This window comes from Nannobrachium achirus (genome assembly GCF_963921795.1).
Source record: "Nannobrachium achirus genome assembly, chromosome: 2".
NCBI lineage: Eukaryota > Metazoa > Chordata > Actinopteri > Myctophiformes > Myctophidae > Nannobrachium > Nannobrachium achirus.
The window spans coordinates 77096472-77123957 of record NC_137811.1 but is presented as its reverse complement, the minus strand read 5'-3'; the positions used below and the strand labels follow the sequence as shown (position 1 = coordinate 77123957).

The 27486-nt window shown below is 42.3% G+C and overlaps 1 protein-coding gene across 9 annotated transcripts in view; it reads left to right on the top strand.

The window, feature by feature from the left end:
• Positions 1-1761: 1761 nt before the first annotated feature.
• The window catches only part of LOC308280511 (neurotrypsin-like), a 93279-nt gene continuing 67554 nt past the window's right edge, over positions 1762-27486 (top strand). For 6 of the 9 annotated variants that reach the window (XM_080720809.1, XM_080720808.1, XM_080720805.1 and 3 more), the window contains exons 1-6: positions 1762-2005; positions 17255-17281; positions 17615-17917; positions 22915-23118; positions 24612-24638; positions 25075-25374. In XM_080720809.1, coding sequence (XP_080576935.1) covers positions 1966-2005; positions 17255-17281; positions 17615-17917; positions 22915-23118; positions 24612-24638; positions 25075-25374 — 901 coding nt within the window. In that variant the 5' untranslated portion in view covers positions 1762-1965. The remainder of the gene's footprint in view (positions 2006-17254; positions 17282-17614; positions 17918-22914; positions 23119-24611; positions 24639-25074; positions 25375-27486) is intronic. The other 3 variants (XM_080720803.1, XM_080720804.1, XM_080720807.1) reach the window with 3 other exon arrangements.

Below are 27486 nucleotides of genomic sequence, written 5' to 3'. Positions count from 1 at the left end.
ACCCATGCATGTTTGGTTGTTATGCTGTGTGCTGGACTTGTTCTGTGATGCCTCTCTAAATAAATGCTGCAAGGAACTTCTACTTCATCATCTTCTCGAATTCTATTATTCTTTTATATTTTAGTTAAGGTTCTAGGTTCTTTTATTCATATTTAGTTGGTGTTTTTAGTATTAACTCATCAAATGCCCACGTGGTGTCAACGCGTCAAACTCTTTGATATCGCTGGAGGCCCACGACGCGTTTGACGCGTTTAATGTATTTACAGAAACAATATTAAATCTTACCGTAAGGTCGGGGGCCGGGGCTACCCTTGGATGTTGCCCAATCACCGCGGGTTGTTTCCATTGGACGCTGAGAGCATCGCTCCGCCGATTTTCTCCATTTAATCCAATGCCTTTCTCTAACTTTAAAGCCCTTTATCTCTGATGTATGTTTTTATGGCTAAAACTCTGGGCATGGCTGGCAAAATGACCAAATTATGATCGGCTAACAGTAGCTTTAGGCTATACTAGTCCATACAGGGTGATTGACCACAACATCCTGTCTACGGTCATGTGACCAAGTGATGACATCACGCATGCATTACAATGGTGGTGAATCTGGCACTTAGACGGAAGGAGTCTGGCGCCATCTAGGGCACCGGATGTGTGAAAAAACCATACTTAAAGGAGTAGTTCACCCCCAAAATGACTTTTTTCTATTGATTACTCATGCCATGGAGAGTAGAGTTCAATAATATGTTTTGGTGTTAGTCACATTCCTAAGACAAAAATTTGATTCAAGTAAATTTACTACCCCCATTGATTCCCGGATGGGGACCCGTTTCGAAACGGGTCCCCATCCGGAACGAATGGGGGTAAATTTATTGTTATCACATTTTTGTCTTAGGAATGCGACAATTTTTTAAAACTTTTATTGAACTCTAGTCTCCATGGCATTAGTAATCAATAGAAAAAAAGTCATTTTGGGGGTGAACTGGCCCTTTAACAGTACCTTGCATGGTTTCCTCCACATTTTTCTTGTGGACAGAGATTTGGTGGCTTATGATGATGACATAAATTGTGATGTCTGTGTTTACGCCAGCAAAAGCCATTGTAGCTGTTATTTTTTTAAGATAGGGCCTATATTTCTGGGTCTTTTTATGCCTTTATTGAATCACAGTAGACTGACAGGAAATGAGGAGAGAGATTGGGGGCGGGGGGGGTGGGGGGGGGGGGGTGCAGTGTTCATTTTTAGAGCAAATGTTGATTTAGTTTTAGTCATACTTTAGTCTTCTGAAAAGGTTTTCGTTTTAGTCGACTGAATGTCAAATCTACAGTTGATTTTGTCGACCAAAAACCTTTTGGAAGGCCTTGATGGCGTCATAATGGCTGATTGTACACTTGGTTGCATGCTGAAAATAGCCGATCTACAAGCTCTCTCACGCACGCACGCACGCACGCACGCACGCACAGACAGACTGTAACTATTATTAATTGTTGATTTATTTTATCCTCCGTTAAACTGAGTTCTCCTGATCAAAGTCAACCTTTATTGATCTCTCTCTCTCTCTCTCTCTCTCTCTCTCTCTCTCTCTCTCTCTCTCTCTCTCTCTGTGTGTGTGTGTGTGTGTGTGTGTGTGTGTGTGTGTGTGTGTGTGTGTGTGTGTGTGTGTGTGTGTGTGTGTGTGTGTGTGTGTGTGTGTGTGTGTGTTTGTTCAGGCAGGCTATGAGGGGGTGTATGAGGACAGGAGTGCTAGAACAGACGGTGGATTTGAAATATCTGTAGCTTCAAACACAGCAGACTGTGGAGATAGCAGGAGGTATCTTCACACAGAGCAGACAGTGAAGGTATCTTCAGATATCAGACAGTGAAGGTATCTTCAGATATCAGACAGTGAAGGTATCTTCAGATATCAGACAGTGAAGGTATCTTCTTCAGATAGCAGACAGTGAAGGTATCTTCAAGGAGACAGCAGGGTGAAGATGGTTCTGTGGATCATTGTGAGCTCTGTGCTCTTTCATGGTGAGTAGATCTAATGAATGATGTCAGTATGATGACTAAACTGTATCGGGTCACAGAATGTCAAGCACAAGCTTGACATTCACCACAACACTGAAAGGCCTTTTTACTGATTTAGATGGAATTCATATAAAATAATCCAGGTTAATAGTGGGTAATATTGCTCATTATGTTGAAGAAATGAAAACCAGACAATGGGCCTGATTCACCAACTTACTTACGAACGTTTTCTCAGACAGGACAACTTTAGTTTTTTACAACAAGGGTTCATATTTTAGATCGTAATTAAAGAATATAAAAGATGACTGTTATATTGATTTCATTTAAATCTTTCTATCGTTTTAGAGATTCTTGTTTCAGTGGTTTAGGGCATGCGTACAAGTAGCTAAATATGTCATTTTACACAGAATAAGCCCATTCCCAAGATACAACGCAACCTTTCATGGTTGGATGTGACTTATGGGGACTAGAAGTGTTACTGTAAATAGCAATAAAGAAACTGCTGGCTTATTGTGTCTAAAAATACATATTTAGCCACTTGTACGCATGCCCCCATGCGTACGCATGGACCACATTTTAGCACGGTAAACGCGATAAAACAATAGAACGAAGCAAATGAAAACATTTTAACACTCACCTTTTCTTTTCTCTAATTACAATCTAAAATATGAACCCTTGTTGTAAAAAACTAAAGTTGTCCTTTAAGAAGTTTTTTAAAGTGATCCCTGACTAATACGACAAATATGTCTTAAAACATTATAATTGTCCTCTATAACTACAATGTAAAATTTAAAACACATTAAATATTTTATTTCTTCTAGAAATAGCTAATCTTTCACTCAGTAGGGGAAATGCCTGTCGCAAGTTGATGATGTCATAAATGTCATGTGTCATTTTTATGGCACGCATGTGCAAAAAAACAAAACACAAACACATTTGAAATATTGATATGATGCTCATATTAACCATAGGAAGTATTACGTTTGTTTTTATTTTCACATGCATGCCATTAATTCCATAGGGATAGATCACACTTGACATTTATGACATCATCAACTTGCGACGGGCATTTCCCCTATTGAGTGAAAGATTAGCTATTTCTAGAAGAAATAAAATAATTTAGGTGTTTTTAATTTTACATTGTATTTATAGAGGACAATTATAATGTATTGAGGCATATTTGTCATATTAGTCAGGGATCACTTTAAGAAGATTTGCCATACAGTGATGTTTCCTTAGCTGTGATTTGTTCTTATGTTAAGAAAGATTCTACGCACACTGTAGAGCACTCTTGCAGTAGATTAGAGTTTATCATGATTGATTATGTATGACGTTAGATCATGTATTCATTGATTATATTAATATCTAGGTCTGTATGATGATACTAATACTTGATAGTTAGGAGTCGAGGCTATTGTTTTGGTAAAGCCTGTCTTGTTATGGTACAGATTGTTCCAGAGGCCTTGAAGCCACAGTATAATTCTAGTGTCGGACCATTCTTCGAGAGACAGCCGCTGATACGAACGACCTACGGCCTGGTCGCGACCTAGGCCACGACCTGGAGGTCGTAGGTCCCGGTTCTGGAGGTCGTAGTTCGCGGTACATACTTGTTAGGTCGCGGCCGGTCTAGTTTCGCGACCCCCGGCCGTGGTTGCGCCACCTCGGTCGTCCCCGGGCCGTTGTTGCGCGATCGGGCCGTTGTTCAGCGACCTGGGAAGTCCGCGGTCGTATTTAAAAGGTCTTTTTGCAGAATATTCTAGAGCAGCAGCGCTATTCAACCTTTTGAAGCTTGTGATTGGCTGAACCGGAGGTAGGAAGCGCTCCATTGTAGTCACTTGGACCGCGCGAGGTGCACCAAAACCTATCCTTAACCCTAACCCCAACTCTAACTCTAACCCTAACCTTAACCCTAACCCCAACTCTAACCCTAACCCTAACCCTAACCCTAACCCTAACCCTAACCTGCCGACACTGAGTAGCTAACCTGCCGACGCTGTTGAAAACGAGCGCTCCTTCCCTTAGCAAGCGTAGAGTTTCTAAACTCGCGTCCCTTCCCTTAGCAAGCGTAGAGTTTCGATCGCGGCGCTCCTTCCCTTAGCAAGCGTAGAGTTTCTAAACTCGCGTCCCTTCCCTTAGCAAGCGTAGAGTTTCGATCGCGGCGCTCCTTCCCTTAGCAAGCGTAGAGTTTCAAAACTCGCGTCCCTTCCCTTAGCAAGCGTAGAGTTTCGATCGCGGACTTCCCAGGTCGCTGAATTACGACCGAGATCGCGCAAAACCTCCAGAACCGGGACCTACGACCTCCAAGTCGTGGCCTAAGTCGCGACCAGGCCGTAGGTCGTTTGTATCAGCGGCTCTTGCTGGTTCTGGGCAGAACTCTTTTACCACTGTCCAGAGTGTTAATTGTACTTCTGTCCATGATATCATGTTATATATAAACTTGACCACCACCACCACCTAATATAATTGTCTTGTCTCCTCATTTTCTCATGATTATTGATTGATCTGAATTCCACCACAGTGGCTTTTTAGTTCTTAAGTGTGAGAGTTTGTGCAAAAAATATTTATTCTTTAAGTTTCATCAGTTGTATAATAATGTGATTTAAATCACAATAATATTTGTATCATATTTTTAGAGCAGCGGTTCTCAAAGTGTGGTTTGGGGACCCCCAGGGGTCCTTTAGGAAGTTCCAGGGGGTCCACAGTAAAACGAGGATCAGTTTTACCATTTTAACCCTGTTTTAAACTTTGTTTGAAAATAGCCAATCTACAAGCTCACAACACGTTACCATTACAGACCATTTTGAGCATATAGATCGGATATTTTCTTGAAAAATCTTCCTAGGCAGAACATATTTTCAGGTGAGGGTCTGCAGAATGCATGTCAATTTGGGGGTCCTTGACATGAAAATGTTTAGAAAAACTGCTTTAGGCTGCCCTCAGACCAAAATACCTATGAGAGTGGAATCCGCATTCCTCCAATGCATTTCAATGAGAAGGGAGCGTTTTTTTGCAGAAATCCTCTACTGGCATGAAACCGCTTCACTCTCATTGAAATGCATTGGCAGAATGCGGAATCCACTCTCATGGGTATTTTGGTGTGTGGGCACCCTTAGACTTTTTTTTTTCAACAGGACTGAAAATTGCATCCCAACCCTAACAGGTTGAGTTGAAGCCCAAGCCCCATACTCACCCCCTAACACCCCCCCCCCCCTCCCATAACCCACCTCCCTACACCCTCACCCCCCCCCCATAACCCAACTCCCTACACCCTCACCCCCCATAACCCAACTCCCTACACCCTCACCCCCCCCCCCCCATAACCCAACTCCCTACACCCTCACCCCCCCCCATAACCCAACTCCCTACACCCTCACCCCCATATCCCAACAGCCGCCACACACCCATTTTCCCGTCCCCTTCCTACCTGAAAGCCCCCCTTTCACCACCATATCCCACCCACCACACGGTCCCTACTTCCACCCCAAGTAACTGCTAGCTTAAAGCCCCTCTATACCCACCCACCAGCTTTCATTAAATACATTGTTTTATATCCACTACTAACGCTATTTCCAAACATGAAATATGCTAATTTCAGCAAATTTACATTGATGTCTATAGTGAAATAAAGAAATGCATTCATTCATTAAATACAAATAATTGTCTAATTGTCTGTTCACTTCAGTACCTCCACAGAAGTATTGATATATATTATATTGTTTTAATGTTTGGAGTCTGGTGTTCCCCCATCTTTCTTGACTTCATTCTCTCAACTTCATTTCTTGTGATTTCTGTGTGCAGCAATCAAACACAGGTGTGACTGCAGGCAGTGTCAGGAAGTAATGCCTTATATGGGGATTTGTGGGCGGCTCCCTATGGTAATATAGGGATGCAAATTAGGATATGTGGGGCGTCTATCTATGATAATTGGGATTAACTGGCACACCCCTTCAAGTTAGGAGGATTGGCATTCATCATAAGAACATAGTTAAGAACAATTTTTCCTTCCTAAGAACGTTTCATGAATCTGACTGGTCTTGAATTGATATATGTAAGGGATAAATACTGTCTCCTTGGGGGATGTCCATATATAACATCCTGACGGACTGATAACTTATCAGGCTGAAGGCCTCGGGGAGTTATCAGTCCGAAGGGATATGGACAACCCCCAAGGAGACAGTATTTATCCCGCTTATTACCCGGCTACTAAATAAAATTAATAATTTGACTCAAAACTAAAAACAAAACAAAGTATTTCCTTGTTTACAGACAGCTGGAAGCGTTCCACAAGTGTTGCACTGGGCTTTTCCATTTAGATTTTTATTACAAAACATCTTTTGTAACACTTCAGCCCTATATATTCCTTACCTCCAAAACCTGATCAACCCCTACACCCCCACCCCTACACCCCCACCCTTTCACTTAGATCAGCCAGCACAGGGATGTTGACAGAACCCTCGCTAAAAGCCCCAGGACAAAAATCCACTCGTCTGAGACAGTTTGCCCTCCTGGCCCCCAAGCTGTGGAATAAACTCCCTGTCGCACTTAGAACAACGGACTCACTAGAGTCCGTGGACGCTAGACTAAGTCCACATTTAGTATCATTGTGAGCACACTTTAGATATTGTCATTATTTCTATACTAGGCAGTCATTGCAAGTTCTCCTCAAAACTGTGGCACCTTTCTACTCCTACATACAGAAAATGAAAATAAAAACATCAATGTGTTCAGCTTATTGTGGCGACGTGTGCTATTATTTTTCACAGCAATCGGCCAAATGGTGGCGCTGTAGGAAGCCTTCGAAAGTGCAAACTTTGAACAGGTATAGCTCATGCTGTGTTTGAGGTACAGCCATGAAACCTGTATACACGTATGCGTCTCCTCATGCCGAAGAACTTTTACGCTCTGACTTTTGACCTCTGACCTTTAGTTCTCCCACCATTTTGAATTATATGAAAAACAGTAAAAATCTATCTCCTCCTGGGATTTTTGCGTTACGCGCAATTTTTTTTTTTAGATTTTCTGCCATTTTGAGCAGTTTGTAAAACGCTTAAACACGTTTTTATCCTGGGATTTTCGCGTCACGTGCACAGAACCTTTTTTACATGAACTTTGGACCGATATCTAAAGATCTGTCTGATCGGATTCTTTTTAAATTGAAACATTCTTTTTTAATAATTCAATGAATATTGCAGTTTTATGCAGATTATTCTTCACATTTTCATGACGAAATAGTGTAGAGGGTTAGTTCAAATATCACTGAAACCAATCTTACCCCGAATGGCCAAAGGGGGGGGGGGGGGGGGGGTGCTATATAATTTTTAGCAGTTTGTAAAACGCTTAAACCAGTTTTTAGCCTGGGATTTTTTAGCAATTTGTATGAAACATTCTACACGCAATCTAAGGACCTTACGCCTAACTGCCTATGAAGTGCACACATTTTTTTTTATAATATTAATAATAAATATAGCTGCAAGCAGCGATAAAGTGGCCAAGGCATAAATAGCAGGAAAGCAAAAAGGCATCAAGGGAAAGCAAAGAAGAAATCAAAGAAAAACTAGAAGCAGTGTTCTTCCGAACAGGTCTCCGGCAGGTCAGGTGTTTTTTTTTTTGGCCTAGTGGTGACTCTATAATAGGCCAAAGTGAAAAGGGTACCACGTGTTCTTTGGCCTTTCACGGCAATCGGACGCTGCATGCGGGATTTGAGGCATTTTGTTCCAAAAATGGGTTTTGCAAAAATTGACCCGCTGGTGGCGCTATAACAGGCCAATGTGAGAAGGGTGGCATCTGTTCCTTGGCCTAGTGGGAATGTGCGTGCAGAATCTCACACAAATAGCAGGCTGCGTTTGAGACATTTTGTTCAAAAAGGAGCAATCCTGCAAACCTTGGAATTCAATGTTATCCAATTAGATAGAATATGATATTGGACAAATCCGTCATGATTACATCACTGTAGAGATACTGTGTGCCCATTTGTGTGATTATCGGATAAAATCTGAAGGAGTAATATTGAAGAATGCGTTTTCGGCCTTCTGGTGGCGCTATAAATGACAGAGACTCTGCCGATTTTACACTAATCGGCATAGTTATTGGTAAAAGCACAAATTGACCTCTACACAACATCTATGCAAAAGACTATATGCAACAGACATAAAATAGTTCCAAAGAACTCCTCAAGGTTTTAACTCAATATCTTTATTTTCCAACTTTTTCATTAGTTGTCTTTGTTGAAGAGTTGGTCATCAGGTTGTAAACCTTCAAAACAGAAGGTTAACAACCTAGCCATTTTCAGGCATGTCTTTTAAATCACAATGTTTTTAAATAATTCAAGTAGTAAACGTCTTCAAATAAAGTTTTTAAACATTAAGTATTGTGAAGTCTGAACCCAAACCAGCACACGGAAACAGTTCTCAAGGTGAAAACGCAATAAGCGTTGTTTTATTCAATGGGGCGTTCCCCTAAAACATGAAATAAAGTTCTTCCCAAAACCGGGGCTTTTAACTCAAAATATGCTTCTTTCCAGAACTTAACAAACAGGGGTTACATTCGAAACATATGTTTCACAGTATGCCGTTGCTTCCATTAACACATGCCATTTCTCTTCCAAGACTCAGATGCAGCTCCTAATTTGCCTACAATGGGAACAGATAGAACCACCATTAGCAATGTGGCAAAATACAGAGCAAATGTGCGACAGAGGAGAACATAGTGGAGTTTTGCTTACTGCTCGATGGAAGAGTCCCTTCGAGAGCCAGCTACACAGTGAAGCAGAGCTCGGTGGTTAAGAGCAAAAACGTTTGGATTGCCTGACTCGGACAAGCTGTGTTGCGGCCAGGTGCTGACAAATCAAACTGATTGCAACAAGCAGCCATCTTAGCTGCTGCATTCTGGGAAATGTAGTTTTTCTGAAAACCAAACTAAGCCATCAGTTAGATTCAGTTCACATGCACGCACGCACGCACGCACGCACGCACGCACACCACACACACACACACACACACACACACACACACACACACACACACACACACACACACACACACACACACACCTGTGCCTAACCATTCTGCATTAGAGGTGGGATTTATGGCTCTTTGAAGTGAGACAGTACCATCGATCTGGCTCACTGAAAAGAGCCGTTCAAAAGACTGGCTCATTTGGCTCCTTGTATATTTATATATTTTTAAGAAGAATTTGTTTAAACATGAATCCACAAGGTGGCACCACATTCCTCTGCTGACAGTTGAGATCACAATTTAGTATTTACCCTTTTCATAAAATGTGTGTGTAAATTAAGCTACCTTGACTTTTGTTATTCATAAAACACCAAAAAAAAAACAAGCAGGCAACAATGAACTCGCTCCTCCACTTGTTCTCTCTCTCTCTCTCACTCACTCACTGTACTCAGTCAGTACTCAGTGGAGTAGCAAGGAGATGTTGAATTGGGGGGAGTGGGTCTCCCCCCAAATGAACGGCTCTCTACTGCGCGAACCGGATCCCAACGTTCACTTCAAAGAGCCGTTCAAAAGATTCGATTCGTTCGCGAACGTCCCAGCTCTATTCTGCATCTAGCCTAAGGCCCAGATCATGGGAAAACCCTACTCACGTCAGGGTGGGGGGTCCCCAGTTCAAATATGATTCTTTTTGGTTTCAGTGATATTTGGACTTACCCTCTACGGTAGTTCATCATGAACATTTTACTTTGCATGTATGTTTTAGAGGCAGAAGAATAATTTGCATAAAACTTGCAATGTTGATTGAATTATTAATAAAGCATGTTTCAATTAAAAAAAAAAAAAACGATCTGACAGATCTTTAGATATTGGTCCAAAGTTCATGTAAAAAAAGTTCTGTGCACGTGACGCGAAAGTTCCGGAATAAAAGCGGGTTTAAGTGTTTTACAAACTGCTCAAAATTGCGGAAAATCTAAGGGCGGAGCTTACTTAACAAAGACACAGATGTCTTCCGCTTGAGTCAAGGCACGCGTGTAAGCAAGTTGCATGTCTTCAAACGAAACGAGGCATGACTTATGCCCCTTTAAAGTTTGAGTTTTCAAACGCTTCGTATAGCGCCCCCCTTTGGCCAATTGGAGTAAGATTGCTTTCAGTGATATTTGGAATAACCCTCTACATATTTGCCAAATGCCATGAACGTGTCACTTTGCATGTATGATTTAGAGGCAGAAGAATAATTTGCATATAACTGCAACATTGAGTGAATTATTAAAAAATAATGTTTCGCTTTAAAGAAAATCCGCCTAAGTTCTCAGACCGTATTGGTCCAAAGTTCATGTAAAAAAAGTTTCGCGCACGTTACGCGAAAATCCCAGGAGGAGATACATTTTTACTGTTTTTCATATAATTCAAAATTGTGGGAGAGGTAAAGGTCAGAGGTCAAAAGTCAGAGCGTAAAAGTTGTTCGGCATGAGGAGACGCATACGTGTATACAGGTTTCATTGCTGTACCTGAAACAGGGCATGAGCTACACCAGTTCAAAGTTTGCACTTTCGAAGGCTTCCTACAGCGCCACCCTTTGGCCGATTGTTGCGAGCTTCGCGTTTTAGCCGTTTGGCATAGTCCTCTGCCATACTGCCATGAACGTGTCACTTTGCATGTATGATTTAGAGGCAGAAGAATAATTTGCATGAAACTGCATTATACGGTTAATTATTAAAAAATAATGTTTCGCTTTAAAGAAAATCCGGCTAAGTTTTCAGACCGTATTGGTCCAAAGTTCATGTAAAAAAAGGTTCGCGCACGTTACGCGAAAATCCCAGGAGGAGATACATTTTTACTGTTTTTCATATAATTCAAAATTGTGGGAGAGGTAAAGGTCAGAGGTCAAAAGTCAGAGCGTAAAAGTTGTTCGGCATGAGGAGACGCATAAGTGTATACAGGTTTCATTGCTGTACCTGAAACAGGGCATGAGCTACACCAGTTCAAAGTTTGCACTTTCCAAGGCTTCCTACAGCGCCACCCTTTGGCCGATTGTTGCGAGCTTCGCGTTTTAGCCGTTTGGCATAGTCCTCTGCCATACCGCCGAGTTTCGTAAAAAGCGACTGCACGGTCTAGCCGCTAGAGCAAAAGTGGCGGAAGAATAATAATAACTAGAAATACTGTTCCTTCGAAACAGTGTGGGCTCGCTTCCAACCCAAAAAATAGGATACTTTAAGGTACTGTAAGGTACAGTACCTTACAGTATTGTACTGTACCTTACTATACTGTACTGCACCTTACTGTACTGTACTGTACTGTACTGTACTGTACTCTACTGTACCTTACTGTACTGTACTGTACCTTACTGTACTATACTATACTGTACTCTACTGTACCATACTGTACCTTACTGTACTGTACTGTACTCTACTGTACCTTACTATACTGTACTTTACTGTACTCTACTGTACTTTACTGTACTCTACTGTACTTTACTGTACTCTACTGTACTGTACCTTACTTTACTTTACTGTACTCTACTGTACCTTACTGTACTTTACTGTACTCTACTGTACCTTACTGTACTGTACTGTACCTTACTGTACTATACTATACTGTACTCTACTGTACCGTACTGTACTCTACTGTACCTTACTATACTGTACTTTACTGTACTCTACTGTACTTTACTGTACTCTATTGTACCTTACTGTACTTTACTGTACTCTACTATACCTTACTGTACTGTACCTTTCTGTACCTTACTGTACTTTACTGTACTCTACTGTACCTTACTGTACTTTACTTTACTCTACTGTACCTTACTCTATTGTTTTGTACTTTACTGTACTGTACTCTACTATACCTTACTGTACTGTACCTTTCTGTACCTTACTGTACTTTACTGTACTCTACTAAACCTTACTGTACTTTTACTGTACTCAACTGAACCTTACTGTACTGTACATATTCTATGTGTTCTAGAGGTGTATATTGAGTGCATACACTGTAGGTTAACAATCCCAGATCACATCTGTCCTCCACTATGTCTATAACCAAGGCGTTCTTCTATGTGGCCACTCCAGACTGAGGAGTGGAGCATGACTTTTATTGTGTTTGTGGATCTGATTTGAAAATGCATTGGTTGTGATATCTCCCTGACAACCAACAACAACCACTAATACGGCTGAGTGTCCCTGCGGGTTCTAGGATATATACTGTAAATCCCATTGCCCGGGATCCTAAAACCTTATTCTTTTTAACTAAAATTTCTAAAACACTACAAAACATGTCTCAAAGACAAATACAAGCAAACGTCTCCACAGTAACACAGTAACAGTTGTTTGTGTGTGTGTGTGTGTGTGTGTGTGTGTGTGTGTGTGTATGTGTGTGTGTGTGTGTGTGTGTGTGTGTGTGTGTGTGTGTGTGTGTGTGTGTGTGTGTGTGTGTGTGTGTGTGTGTGTGTGTGTGTGCGCGTGCGTGCGTGCGTGTGTGTGCACATTGTAGATCAACTTCATAGCAGTATTAAGTGGTCCATCTATCTATTTTTATTAATAATAAAATCTGCAAAGTAACAAGTAACTGAGGCTGTCAAATGCTGTATTTATAGTAGAGTATATGTAACAAAAATGGAAAGTATAGTAAAAGTACCTCAAAATTGTACTGTAGGTACAAGTACTTGTATATACTTGAGTAAATGTACTTGGTTACTTTGCAGCACCACAGAACAGCCAATGACAGACAGGCCTTTAATCACAGCTGTCTCAATCAGTAGAGTGGAGAGGGACATTTATAGATATTTGTAGTTTTAACTCAGAATATATACATCACAAAGCTTAGATATTTGGATCAAATCAGAGAGCAGACCTGTGTGAACGCAATGATATAGATAGCATATCTGAAGTGTGAACACTGCAGCCACAGCGCCTTAACATAAACATGGGTCTATTATCCTTCTCTCCACTCTGTCCCCACTCACTAAACCCATTGGAAATGCATTGGGTGCTTAAAGTTAAACATTTTTATTTTTTTATATTTATACTACAAAACATTTCAAAACCAAGAATACAAGCACACGTGTCCTCAGTAAGCTGAACACATAAAAATTTGAATGGTGTTGAAAGGTGTAAGCGTTTAAGAGATGAATCGCGCCAAAGTTTTGAGGAGATACTGACTGATAGATAAATAAATAAAGAAATAATGAAGATAACATACGTGTGCTCGCCTTCCAGGCGAGCCCACAATAATAATAATAATAGTAATGATGAAGTCCAATAACAATGAGTGGCCTTTTGCCACTTCGTGGCCTTGGCCACTAATAAATACAGCTGCAAGCAGTGATGAAGTGGCCAAAAAACACCTCAAATCTTGAACACAGCCTACGATTTGCGTGGGATTTTTCAAGCACATTCCCACTAGGTCAAGGAACAGATGCCACCCTTTTCACATTGGCCTGTTATAGCGCCACCAGCGGGTCAACTTTTGCATAACACATTTTTGGAACATGCATGCAGCGTCCGATTGCGTCAGTAACGTCAAAGAGAGCACTGCCTGTGCAATCTGAGTTCCCAGAGGTAATTTTTTCCACCACTAGGGGGCGAAAACTGAAAATTACCTCTGGGCCGTTATGGGAGGATCCCTGGGCTTCCGTGTCATCCCAGCACAGATTCTGTATATGGGCACGTCACATCCCGGCCGTACCGGATGTGTTACTTGTGAAATGGTCCGAGCCGAGGAGGTTAACAACAATGCGAGGCACACACACACACACACACACACACACACACACACACACACACACACACACACACACACACACACACACACTACACACAGTGAACGAAACGTTTTGTTTAAAAAAAAAACAAAGGGAAATGGACAAAATTCCATGTTGGAATGGACAAGAAAACGGACCTAAATCCCTGAGGGCTACTGGAATTTTTGTTTTTATTTCACCGGATTCACTAGCATCCAGCTACATCGAAGCTAAAGGCATGTTGTCGATTGGTAAGCTATATTATTTACTGCCTTATATGCATGTCTGGCAGTGTTGGAAAATGTACCTTTTTACTTAGGTAAAAGTATCAATACAGTACTGCAATGCATAGCAGTACTGTCTAAAGTAAAAGTCCGGAATTAAATTGACTTTATTACAGCAACGCGACGCTTGCAGATCTGCTATTTTCAAACAGCCTACACAGTTCTTGTTGGCGTGATATGGCCAGACATCAGTGGTGTAAAGTAACTAAGTACATTTAAAAGTACTGTACCTTAGTATTTCCAGTAGGCCTACTCATACTTCTACCCTACATCTCGGATCCAAATATTGTACTTTTACTCCACTAGCCTACACTTATTTGACAACTTGAGTTATTAGTTACTTAGCAGATATACATTATATTATAAAACATACATAGAACACTTTAGCCTTATTTTATACCTAGGCTATTTAAAAATAGCCCATCCATCAGCCATCACTTTGCAATACAATAGAATCGGCCTGTCGCCATATGATTGCTGATAATCACATTGAGCCTTAGATTATAAGGTGCTAAGTAGACTAGGTGTGTTCCTGGCATTCTGAGTACTTTATAGACAATAGATGTTTTGTCTTTATGTAAAATTAACGGTATCATAGCCTACTAATGATCGCCATTGATGTTTTGATAGCAATAAAATGATTGCTGTACAAAACACAGTCCGTCAGACACTCACACATTGTTGGCTACTTGACTGTATTATTATTATTTAAATAAAGAGACCGTTTATAAATATTGGCTCATTTCTAATTGTAAATATGTAGAAGTCAAAACCAGCTCAATCATTATTGTTGTTTCAATGTTGTGATGTGTTGTTTTTCACTTCATTCACACAGCCTGCAGCAGCCAGAGACAGAAGTTCCTTTTGACATGGACTGGTTGAAGAGAAGAGCTGTGACTTCCATCATGTTGGCATCTTAGGGAGTGTTGGACACACTTGACTTCTTCTGGTCAAAATACAACCTCTGGGTGTACAAATAAAGCCTGTTATTATACTTGCCTGGACTTTTTGTTGTTGTTGATATGCATATGTAGAATGTTTTACTATTTTCAACCTGGCTTAATTACCTGTGCTGTGGGAAAGTGCTGTATTGCTATAAATCTACAATATTCTGCCATTGGATATTATTACATTTCAGCTGCCTATTCATTGACAAATTTAGATGTCATGTTATTTATAGCATTACTTAACACTCTGCAAGTTATATTCCTTGACATTGATGATGGTGTGCCACTTTAGACCTATTTAATGTTCTCTCAGGCATGTTGTTTTTGTTCAAATGCAATCCCATCTACATGGAATGGCGTCTATAGAATTATGTTTAATGATTGAGAGAATGTGTAAATGGGCTCTAGGCACACATTAATAGATGTAAGCCTACTGATTTGATTCATTTAGGTAATGGAATATTAGATTGATAGATACCTTTATTATCCCACGGGGAAATTCAGTTGCCCAGAGGCAGCACAGCAGTTTAACGTTACAAGTTACAAAGAAGTAAGAAAAAGAAAAATATACATAAATATTATTGTTGGGGCCATAGGCCTACTATGGGATTTCATGGGTTTCGTGTTTAATATTACATGTTAGTAGGCTACTACCATAGACAACTCAAGCCACTTTGGTGGTGTTTTGATGTAGGCTAGCTATTTTCACAGTATCTTTCCATTGTTGCTTATTCTGGGAACTCAGATTCTGCTACTCGACAATCAGACTGGTGAGACGGCAGTGTATTATTATGCTAAATGTCGGGACTAATGCGTTAACGACTGCCGGGTTCTCGGCATTGCTTGCTGACAATAAGGCGTGCTTTAGCCTATTTATATGCCATTTTTGTAACATACATGCACCATGCACGCTGCACTAGACTTAAAACAATACACTGATTAATGCAACATGATAATGTAATCTATGGTGGTGATTTGCAGTCAAATGCACAAGATTCAGCTAGACCACGACACAAACAACATTATTTGAAATCGTTATAATATCCCCATTTCTAACATGTATGAAAAATGTTAATGGATTGGGTTATTTGAATGGTCAACGTAGATTCGGTTTATTTATATTGCAGCGACCCTGTTAGGAGCCGGGAACGTTCCCACTTCCCGGTAGAGGTTTCCTACCGTAACATTTTACATGGTGCAACAACTACTCTGGACGCCACCTACTGGGCAGCCCACGTTTCAATGCAAATAGCTCCAGACTACTGCCTGTGATCTTGAAATTTTGTACTTTTATAGCCATTGTTTTTTGGCTTGAAGCGAGCCCACAATTGTTTCGAAGGAACAATATTTTCTAGTTTTAAACTTGAAGTAAAGTTATTTTCAGTCAGTTCTATCCAAAATGGCTGTTATCTCAACGTTTTCCTCACAACATAATCACTAAAATATCGTCACTGTCGGGCAGAAACCTCGTATCTCCAAGTTTCAAATGTGTATGTCTTTTGGTAAAGCAAAGCCCTGCTTCATCATACAAGACTGTCGCACAAAACTAGTGAAAACAGCCGATCTACAAGCACACAACGCCTCATGATGTGAGGTGTTGTGTGCTTGTAGATCAGCTGTTTTCAATAGTTTAGTACATTTATAGATGATAAATACAAAACGAACGGTTTTGGACATACAAGGTTTCCACCCGACAACGACAATATGCTATAAATATAAGGTGTTGGGAGTGAAAATTATAATGTAGGGGTGCCTCGGATTAAAACAATATTTATGGGGTGACCTGAGACAAAACAGTTTGGGAACCCCTAGACTAGAGGGTTAGAGGACCACTAGAGGGCCATGCAAGCAAAGGCATCTGAGTTGTGTATCTAGTGTTACACACCAACACACACAATGTGTTACACACCAACACACACAATGTGTTACACACCAACACAACACTCTCAAGGGGAGGGGCCTGGACGTGATTGACAGGTCCCACTGCTCTTTGTGTTTTTAGTCAGCAGCACACAAAGAGTTAATCTGCTGGCAACCAAACCTTAACAGAGTATTTATACCATTTATATTGATACTTTTACTTGTAATAGAGTATTTCTACATGCTGGTATTGATACTTTTACTTGTAATAGAGTATTTCTACATGGTGGTATTGATAGTTGTACTTGTAATAGAGTATTTCTACATGGTGGTATTGATAGTTGTACTTGTAATAGAGTATTTCTACATGGTGGTATTGATAGTTGTACTTGTAATAGAGTATTTCTACATGGTGGTATTGATACTCGAGTACTTGTGGTTTTACTCATTAATGTGATGATGTTTCTCTCCAGCTCTCCAGGTGTCTCTCATCACAACAGGTAAACAAACATCAACACATCAATAAATAAATAAATAAATGAATGAATAAATGAATAAATGAATAAATGAATAAATGAATAAATAATAAAATAAATACATACATACATAAATAAATAGTAGAGATTGTAACCTAGAAGGTTTGTTCTGATCAAAGTAATATATTACTTTATTTGAGTGTTTGTTCTAATGTGTGTGTGTGTGTGTGTGTGTGTGTGTCTGTGTGCGCGTGCGTGCGTGCGTGCGTGCGTATGTGCGCGCATGTGTGTGCGTGTGCGTGCGTGCGCGTGTGCGCGTGTTTGTGTGTGTGTGCGTGTGCGTGTGTGTGTGTACAGAGCGTGGTGATGTCAGGTTGGTGGGAGGAGCCAGTCACTGTACTGGTGTAGTGGAGATGAAACACCAGGGAGTCTGGAGACCAATGGATGCTTACTGGGGCTGGACCTCTCAGCTATCATCAGTAGTGTGCAGACAGCTGGGATGTGGATCTGATGGTTCTGGAGAACGGAGATATGGTTCTACAGAACAACCTGTATGGTGGATTCATCCTTCCTGTAAAGGAAGTGAGTCTGCTCTGGTGGAGTGTAGAGGAAGAGTGTTGGATCGTAGCTCCTCCCTCACTGTGTATCTGACCTGTTCAGGTAACAAACAATGACTTCAACAATGACACTGATCTATACTGTCTGTCTGTCTGTCTGTCTGTCTGTCTGTCTGTCTGTCTGTCCTTCTGTCCTTCTGTCTGTCTGTCTGTCTGTCTGTCTGTCTGTCTGTCTGTCTGTCTGTCTGTCTGTCTTCATGTGAGCTTGTAGATCTGCTATTATAGCTAATGCTTGTTCAAAGAAAGAACATGTGCACATCTATTTCCATTGTGTGTGTGTGTGTGTGTGTGTGTGTGTGTGTGTGTGTGTGTGTGTGTGTGTGTGTGTGTGTGTGTGTGTGTGTGTGTGTGTGTGTGTGTGTGTGTGTGTGTGTGTGTGTGTGTGTGAGTGCAGTGTGTTTGTAGATAGCTTGTACTGTAGATACCAAAAGCAGCAGATCTACAAGCTCAAAGTCACATCGCTACGTTTGATGCTTGTGTGGGAAACTGTTGTCAGATCAAGTAGAGAATTCATTCAGGCTTTGTTCCCACTGACTCTGTGGACACAGTCTAGACCAGGGGTCTTCAACAGGGGGTCCTCAGAGTTACTACAGGGGGTCCTCCAAATCTTTGTGTGATAGAAAGAAAAAAATAAAATCTCCTTTTCAGACAGATTCTTAGCCAGATTCTGAGAACTTAAGCCAAAAAAAATAGCTGATCTACAAGCTCACAACGTTGTAAGCTTGTAGATCAGCTATTTTCGGCAAAGAGGTTTGGTGTAGAGGGGAGAAGTATTGACGGTTCAAGTGGTTAAATATCTGAAAACACAAATTGACATGAATCCAAAATACACTGATGATTGTGCTGTCAAACAATGAAACGATATGGAATCTATGAACAGGTTGTGGGGGTCCCTGCTTCATCTCTCTCTCAACTAAGGGGTGCAGACCCAAATGCATTTAGGTCTCCAGCTGGAATCAATGGGCCTGCAAAGAGTCTCCTCAGATGATTGTCTTAGGATGGAATCAATGGGCCTGCAAAGAGTCTCCTCAGATGATTGTCTTAGGATGGAATGAGACAAAAACAAAGTCAAGTCTCCATGATGAGTAATTAATAGAAACAAGTCCTTTAAGCCTCTTTAACACAGACTAGGTGAAAACCCATGCATTCATTTCCAATGGGAGCATGATGCGTGACAGTCCGTCTTGTACGATACGGCAAAGTTGTGTCTGATGTGCCGTATCAGAGAGGCTGCAGCCGTGGAGCTCCTCCCTCAGCAGAGCTCTCTTGTCAGATCTCCCGTCTCAGGAACAACGGCAAGTCTACAGGGTCAAAAATCCTAAATATTAAAAACAGTAAAGAGACTTGTCGTTGCGTAGCCGACTTTGGGGCCTCGGCCTGGGACTGCAGAGTGGCTCACACTGGGGGACCACCTCCAGGGACCCCTGGAGGTATCGCTGAGCTCCAGGGACCCCCTGGCGGTGGCGCACCACCTCCCGTGTAGCCACAAAAATGACCCCTCCAACGTGGCTGCTCACAGGGAATTCCCGGGGACCACTGCTCCGGGGACCCCTGTAACGGACAAAAGTGGATGCGCCACCTAGTGGAGGACCCCCGCCACTGCAGCACGCATAAAAGGCCCACACGTCGACCTCTGCTGGCTGGCTGCCCTGGGTAGAGCGCCACCTAGCGGTGGACCCCTGCCACTGCAACCCATTTAAAAAGGGCGTAACTCGGGGCCGGCACCCAGGGGGACCCCGGTGGCCGAGCCACCACCGGGGTCCACGGTGGGCCCCGTTTTTTTTTTTCCGCGATACCTCCAGGGGTCCCTGGAGGTTGTCCCACAGTATGTGCCACTCTGCAGTCCCAGGCCGAGGCCCCAAAGTCGGATACGCAACGACAAGTCTCTTTACTGTTTTAGGATTTTTGACCCTGTAGACTTGCCGTTGTACCTGAGACGGGAGATCTGACAAGAGAGCTCTGAGAGAGGAGCTGACTCCACCCTGCAGCCAGACGCTCTTGGTATCTGACGGACTGACAAGGACCAGTGTTGGGCAGTAACGAATTACTAATAATATATTACTGTAATATTATTACTTTTTCCAGTAACGAGTAGTGTAAATGGTAATATATAACGCTTTACTCCGCAAAATAAAAGCCTCGCTACTCCGTTACTAGCCATTTTAGCCGATTGCCGAAAAAGAACAGATCTACAAGACATGATCAACATACATCTACAGAGATGCGATGTAGCTTGTAGATCAGTCATTTGCGCAGTGCGTACAGTTATGACGTGGCTTATGTCATGAGACCAGTCCAGTGTCAGCGCTGCGCTGCCTGTCACAATCACAGAGAGAGCATAGCGTGCGACGCGCTTACATGAATGGGACATTTACAATCTACAAGCACTCCTCTCGGCCGCGGAGGGGTCCGTCGCGGGGGGGTCCGTCGCGCGGGGGTCCGTCGCGCGGGGGTCCGCCCGACTCCGCCGCGGAGGGGTCCGTGAGCTCAGCGGGACCACCGTGGACCACTGCGGACTGATTTGCTGCTGTTAGCCAGTTAGCGTAGCCTCTAGCCTTACATTAAGACGCTTTCTGCCGAGACTTTCGCATTGTGACATTGGGGCGAATGTCACAATGCGAAAGTCTCGGCAGAAAGCGTCTTAATGTAAGGCTACGTAGTCTCCACTGTCTGAGCCCAATAAGCCTCATGTCTGTTGTAAAATGTAAAACTACTCACCGAAATAGACGGTTTTAGGGAGTTGAAAGCCTACTTTCCTTAGTGGGAACACCCAGAGCCCCTGCACCTCACGTCTAAAATAGCCTAAACTTTTTAGGCAGAAAAGAAAATATGTAGCCTATTATTTAAGAATAATACAGGCAGGGGTCTTCAACAGAGCTGAGAGTTTTAAATGTAATAAAAAATAAGCAATGGGTTGGGTTATATATTATGTCTTAATTATTAATTGATTCGCTTGTAGGCCTATACCAAAATCCATTAAAAAAGTTTCTAACTGTTCCCAGGTCAAATATTGATGTGTGATTAAAATGTGATTAATTGAGATTAATTAATTACAAAGCCTGCAATTATAATTTCTTTAATCACATCCCAGAGACTCTTATTGTTCCAATAAATTGGATTCAGTTCTAAAAGAAGCTGTCTAAACAGATTTTGCAGTAAAAAAAAAAAAAGTAATATAACTTAATATATTACATATTACTCTTGATTCCAAGTAATAAGTAATATAATATTATTACTTTTTCCAAGGAGTAATAAGTAATAAGTAACGATTACTCTCCTAAGTAATATTGCCCAACACTGACAAGGACACATCTCATTTAAATAAAGTTCATCTCATTTAAATAAAGTTCATCTCATTTAAATAAAGTTCATCTCATTTAAATAAAGTTCATCTCAACCAACTTCATGCTAATCTGATCCACCGTGAGCTCCCTGCATAGCCTAGTTCCAGACCCTGAATCGCTAGCCACACCCCTTTAATTTTTTTGCTTCGGCGATTCAGGTCTAGAATCGCTCTCAATGAGGAGGCCTGCCTCGGTTGAAAATCCAAACGGGCGAATCAGCGTCGTGAATCAGCGTCTTGTGATCAGCGTGGGTGGGGGTTTCCCAGAACTCATGTGTGTTTCCAAGTACACCAGCGCCACCGCCGTACCGTACCGCACATCGTGTCGCGGTAAAATGCGGTAAATTGCGGTAAAATGCGATCGTATCGATCTCGCTATGAAACACCAGTAGCAGGCATGTTATGTTGTGTTTGATTACTAGTTCGTAGTGCTCCTATTCTGACTGTTTCTTTGGTTAGCAAGTAGTACTAGCAAGCAACAGGTTAGCCACTAGCCAGCCAGGCACACTAAACAACACTATGTCATGTGTTGGTCGGTGAACCAATCGCTGAACAGTGCCTCATTTTGGCAACGCCCATCCCTGCAAAAGCCGTGGGCGGAACTGACTTCAGACTGAATAATGAAGTGAAACGAAATGTCAATTCAGGCTGAGTGTCAGGCTACTCCCTGCAGCCAATGAGAGCAGAGCTGCTGTGAGCTCCCTGCAGCCAATGAGAGCAGAGCTGCTGTGAGTTCCCTGCAGCCAATGAGAGCAGAGCTGCTGGGAGCTCCCTGCAGCCAATGAGAGCGTGGCTGTGGGAAATGACAGGAAGTGATGTAAACAGAGTGACTGTCAATCAACAACAGCACTGACCAATGACACGCCTACGTGTTGGAGCCGTTTGGGATTGTCTTTCATACGTCTTGACCAGAGCTCTGGTTACATCACGACACTCCCCCTAGAACTCCATGTCTGAAACACCTTGAAGATGTTTTAATGAGATGTGGCAATGTCATGTGATCTATGATGTCATACATCTATGATGTCAGACATCTATGATGTCAGACATCTATGATGTCATACATCTATGACGTCATACGTCTATGACGTCATACCTCTATGATGTCAGACATCAGTTATCTCATATTTGGTAAATATGGTCACATTATGTGATGCTCCATATATTTTGGTCACATTGTGTCCAATTTAATCAACCAACCAGTTCTGTGGATTGTTTTGGTCAAAGTTGATGTCATGGCAAAGCGCCAGCGCTCACCCAGCAGTCTGCTGTCACCCAGGCTGATGAGACTTATGAACAGTTACTTTACCTGAATGATTTGTTTTTGTCTTTTTCTGTCTTTTGTGTAGCTAGTGAACTTTTAATCTGTTTAATTAATGAATGACCTTTTTCACAATGGAAAGGATTCCAAATAAGCCTGATGGCTTCTTCCTCTTCTTGCACAGTATTTTGTATCCTTCATATGTATTGTTCTATGTTTTATAATAATGTGCTAATAAAACTGAACTAAACTAAACTAAATTAAATAGTCCCCTGACATCGGTCTATAAAAAGAATAAATCCTGGGTGCCCTCTGGCCTACTGGTCCAGGCACATACCACTTAGGCATGGATGCCTGGCGGCGGACTATCAATAAAGGCATAAAAGCCACAAAACAAATCTTAAAAAATGCTATCTAAATTACATCTCTCTCTCAGGTACTCGACCAGTTCCAGTTCATGGTGGTTGGACAGGATGGTCCAGTTGGAGTCAGTGTTCTACTTCCTGTATCCCAGAAGGCCGTGCATCGACCAGGACACGTTCTCGTTCCTGTACTAACCCCGCCCCTTCCTCCTCCGGCAACAGCTGTGTTGGAGAGGCCAACGAGACGGGACTCTGTGATCACCTGACTTCCTGTCCAGGTACCACACTGATCACATGACTTCCTGTTAGGTACCACACTGATCACATGACTTCCTGTTAGGTACCACACTGATCACATGACTTCCTGTTAGGTACCACACTGATCACATGACTTCCTGTTAGGTACCACACTGATCACATAACTTCCTGTCTAGGTACCACACTGATCACATGACTTCCTGTCTAGGTACCACACTGATCACATGACTTCCTGTTAGGTACCACACTGATCACATGACTTCCTGTTAGGTACCACACTGATCACATGACTTCCTGTTAGGTACCACACTGATCACATGACTTCCTGTCTAGGTACCACACTGATCACATGACTTCCTGTCCATATTTCTTACTGTGATGTCACATGAAGCTTGACCAATCCTGTCTGATTGGACATTATATTGTCCAATCAGAATAGGGACAGACGACGTCCATTGAACTCAATGGACTTTTGGGATTACAGAAAAGGTTACAGAAGTTTACTCTGGGTGAAATAAAAGGTTACAGAAGTTTACTCTGAGTGAAATAAAAGGTTACAGAAGTTTACTCTGGGTGAAATAAAAATGGACAAGAACAATAGACTGGTTGCCTACAGTAACCACACTAATCATTATAATGAAGTTTACTCTGGGTAAAATTAAAATGCCTACAGCAATCACACTAATAATTACATTTTAGGGACGTAAGTGTTTACCTCCTGGTCCTGGCACTTTTTTTGATTTATCCTTTTTTCTCTTTGATAGCAGAGGTGTGATTTCTGAAAGAGATAGGGGGTGTGGCTAAACATCTGTTACCACTAGGGGGTGTGGCCAAACATCTGTTACCACTAGGGGGTGTGGCCAAACATATGTTACCACTATGGGGTGTGGCCAAACATATGTTACCACTAGGGGGAGTGGCCAAACATATGTTACCACTAGGGGGAGTGGCCAAACATCTGTTACCACTAGGGGGTGTGGCCAAACATCTGTTACCACTAGGGGGAGTGGTCAAACATCTGTTACCACTAGGGGGAGTGTCCAAACATCTGTTACCACTGGGGAGAGTGGCCAAACATCTATTACCTCTCAATGGGTCGCAAGTGACGCGTTGAGAGCTTGTAGAGCCACTATTTTCACTATTTGATTAATCTGTTAAAACCATTGAGAATTGGAGACGATATCTATCTATAAATGCGACAAATCTCTGTCTGTCTGCGTGCGTGTCTGTCTGTATGTAATCCGCGTATCTCAAGAACCGTTCGTCCCACCGGCTTCAGATTCGGCACAGATTCCACTTGTAATAGAGTATTTCTACATGGTGGTATTGATAGTTTTACTTGTAATAGAGTATTTCTACATGGTGGTATTGATAGTTGTACTTGTAATAGAGTATTTCTACATGGTGGTATTGATAGTTGTACTTGTAATAGAGTATTTCTACATGGTGGTATTGATAGTTGTACTCGAGTACTTGTGGTTTTACTCATTAATGTGATGATGTTTCTCTCCAGCTCTCCAGGTGTCTCTCATCACAACAGGTAAACAAACATCAATCAATAAATGAATGAATAAATAAATGAATAAATGAATAAATGAATGAATAAATAAATGAATGAATAAATAAATAAATAAATGAATAAATGAATAAATGAATAAATGAATAAATGAATGAATACATGAATAAATGAATTAATGAATTAATGAATTAATGAATTAATGAATAAATGAATAAATAGTAGAGATTGTAACCTAGAAAGTTTTTCTCTGATCGAAGTAATATATTACTTTATTTGAGTGTTTGTTCTATTGTGTGTGCGCGTGCGTTTGTGCGTGTGTGTGTGGGTGTGTGTATGTGTGTGTGTGTGTGTGTGTGTGTGTGTGTGTGTGAGTGTGTGTGTGTGTGTGTGTGTGTGTGTGTGTGTGTGTGTGTGTGTGTGTGTGTGTGTGTGTGTGTGTGTGTGTGTGTGTGTACAGATGGTGATGTCAGGTTGGTGGGAGGAGCCAGTCGCTGTACTGGTAGAGTGGAGATGAAACACCAGGGAGTCTGGAGACCAGTGTATTATTCTCCTTACTGGACACATCAGATATCATCAGTATTGTGCAGACAGCTGGGATGTGGATCTCATGGTTCTGGACAAGGGAGAGGTGGTTCTACAGATCAACCTGCACGGGTGATTTATCCTTCCTGTAAAGGAAGTGAGTCTGCTCTGGTGGAGTGTGGAGGAAGAGTGGGGGATGATAGCTCCTCCCTCACTGTGTATGTGACCTGTTCAGGTAACAAACAATGACTTCAACAATGACACTGATCTATACTGTCTGTCTGTCTGTCTGTCTGTCTGTCTGTCTGTCTGTCTGTCTGTCTGTCTGTCTGTCTGTCTGTCTGTCTGTCTTCATGTGAGCTTGTAGATCGCTAATGCTTGTACAAAGAAAGAACATGTGCACATCTATTTCCATTGTGTGTGTGTGTGTGTGTGTGTGTGTGTGTGTGTGTGTGTGTGTGTGTGTGTGTGTGTGTGTGTGTGTGTGTGTGTGTGTGTGTGTGTGTGTGTGTGTGTGTGAGTGCAGTGTGTGCGTAGATAGCTTGTACTGTAGATACCAAAAGCAGCAGATCTACAAGCTCAAAGTCACATGGCTACGTTTGATGCTTGTGTGGGAAACTGTTGTCAGATCAAGTAGAGAATTCATTCAGGCTTTGTTCCCACTGACTCTGTGGACACAGTCTAGACCAGGGCTCTTCAACAGGGGGTCCGGGACCCCTAGGGGGTCCTCAGAGTTACTACAGGGGGTCCTCCAAATCTGTGTGTGATAGAAAGAAAAAGAAAATCTCCTTTTTAGCCAGATTCTTAACCAGATTCTGAGAACTTTAGACAAAAATAGCAGATTTACAAGCTCGAGACCCCTGCTCTAGACGTATAGAACCCTGCTCTAGACGTATAGAACCCTGCTCTAGACGTATAGAACCCTGCTCTAGACGTGTAGAACCCTGCTCTAGACGTATAGAACCCTGCTCTAGACGTATAGAACACAAATCTGTCAATGTTGTGTCTGATGTGTCGTATCAGAGAGGCGGGTATGGCTGCATTATTCGATTTTAATTAGAGAAAAGAAAAAGTGAGTGTTAAAATGTTTTCATTTGCTCCGTTCTATTGTTTTATTGCGTTTACCGTGCTAAAATGTGGGGCATGCGTACGCATGGGGGCATGCGTACAAGTGGCTAAATATGTCTTTAAAGACATAATAAGCCAGCAGTTTCTTTATTGCTATTTACAGTAACACTTCTAGCCCCCATAAGTCACATCCAACCATGAAAGGTTGCGTTGTATCTTGGGAATGGGCTTATTCTGTGTAAAATGACATATTTAGCCACTTGTACGCATGCCCCCAACCACTGAAATAAGAATCTCTTAAACAATATAAAGAAGTAAATTAAATCAATTTAACACTAATCTTTTATATTCTTTAATTACAATCTAAGATATGAACCCTTGTTGTAAAAAACTAAAGTTGTCCTTTAAAAGGCCATAGAGTGACCGGGAAAGCCGGCACCTAGGGGGTCCCCGGTGGCCGAGCCACCACCAGGGCCCACCATGGACCCTGGTGAGGTCCACTGGGGGCCCCGGAGGTGGTCTGGCCACCGGGGACCCCCTGGGTGCCGGCCCCGGCTCTCCTGGTCGCTTGGAGGCCGAGTTATGGCCTTTTTAGCAGGCTGCAGTGGTGGGGGTCCACCACTAGGTGGTGCTCTACGCGTGGCCGACGTGTGGGTCGCTGGGAGACTGAGCTAGGGCCTTTTATGTGCACTACAGTGGCGGGGGTCCTCCACTAGGTGTGGGTCTACTTTTGCATCCGTTCCAGGGGTCCCCGGAGCAGTGGTCCCCGGGAATTCCCCGTGAGCAGCCACGTTGGAGGGGTCATTTTTGCGGCTACACGGGGGGGGGGGGTCCCTGGAGCTCCGCGATACCTCCAGGGGTCCCTGGAGGTGGTCCCCCAGTGTGAGCCACTCTGCAGTCCCAGGCCGAGGCCCCAAAGTCGGATCTTTACTGTTTTAGGATTTTTGACCCTGTAGACTTGCCGTTGTTCCTGAGACGGGAGATCTGACAAGAGAGCTCTGAGAGAGGAGCTGACTCCACCCTGCAGCCAGACGCTCTTGGTATCTGACAGACTGACAAGGACACATCTCATTTAAATAAAGTTCATCTCATTTAAATAAAGTTCATCTCATTTAAATAAAGTTCATCTCATTTAAATAAAGTTCATCTCATTTAAATAAAGTTCATCTCATTTAAATAAAGTTCATCTCATCCGACTTCATGCTAATCTGATCCATCCGTGAGCTCCCTGCAGCCAATGAGAGCAGAGCTGCTGTGAGCTCCCTGCAGCCAATGAGAG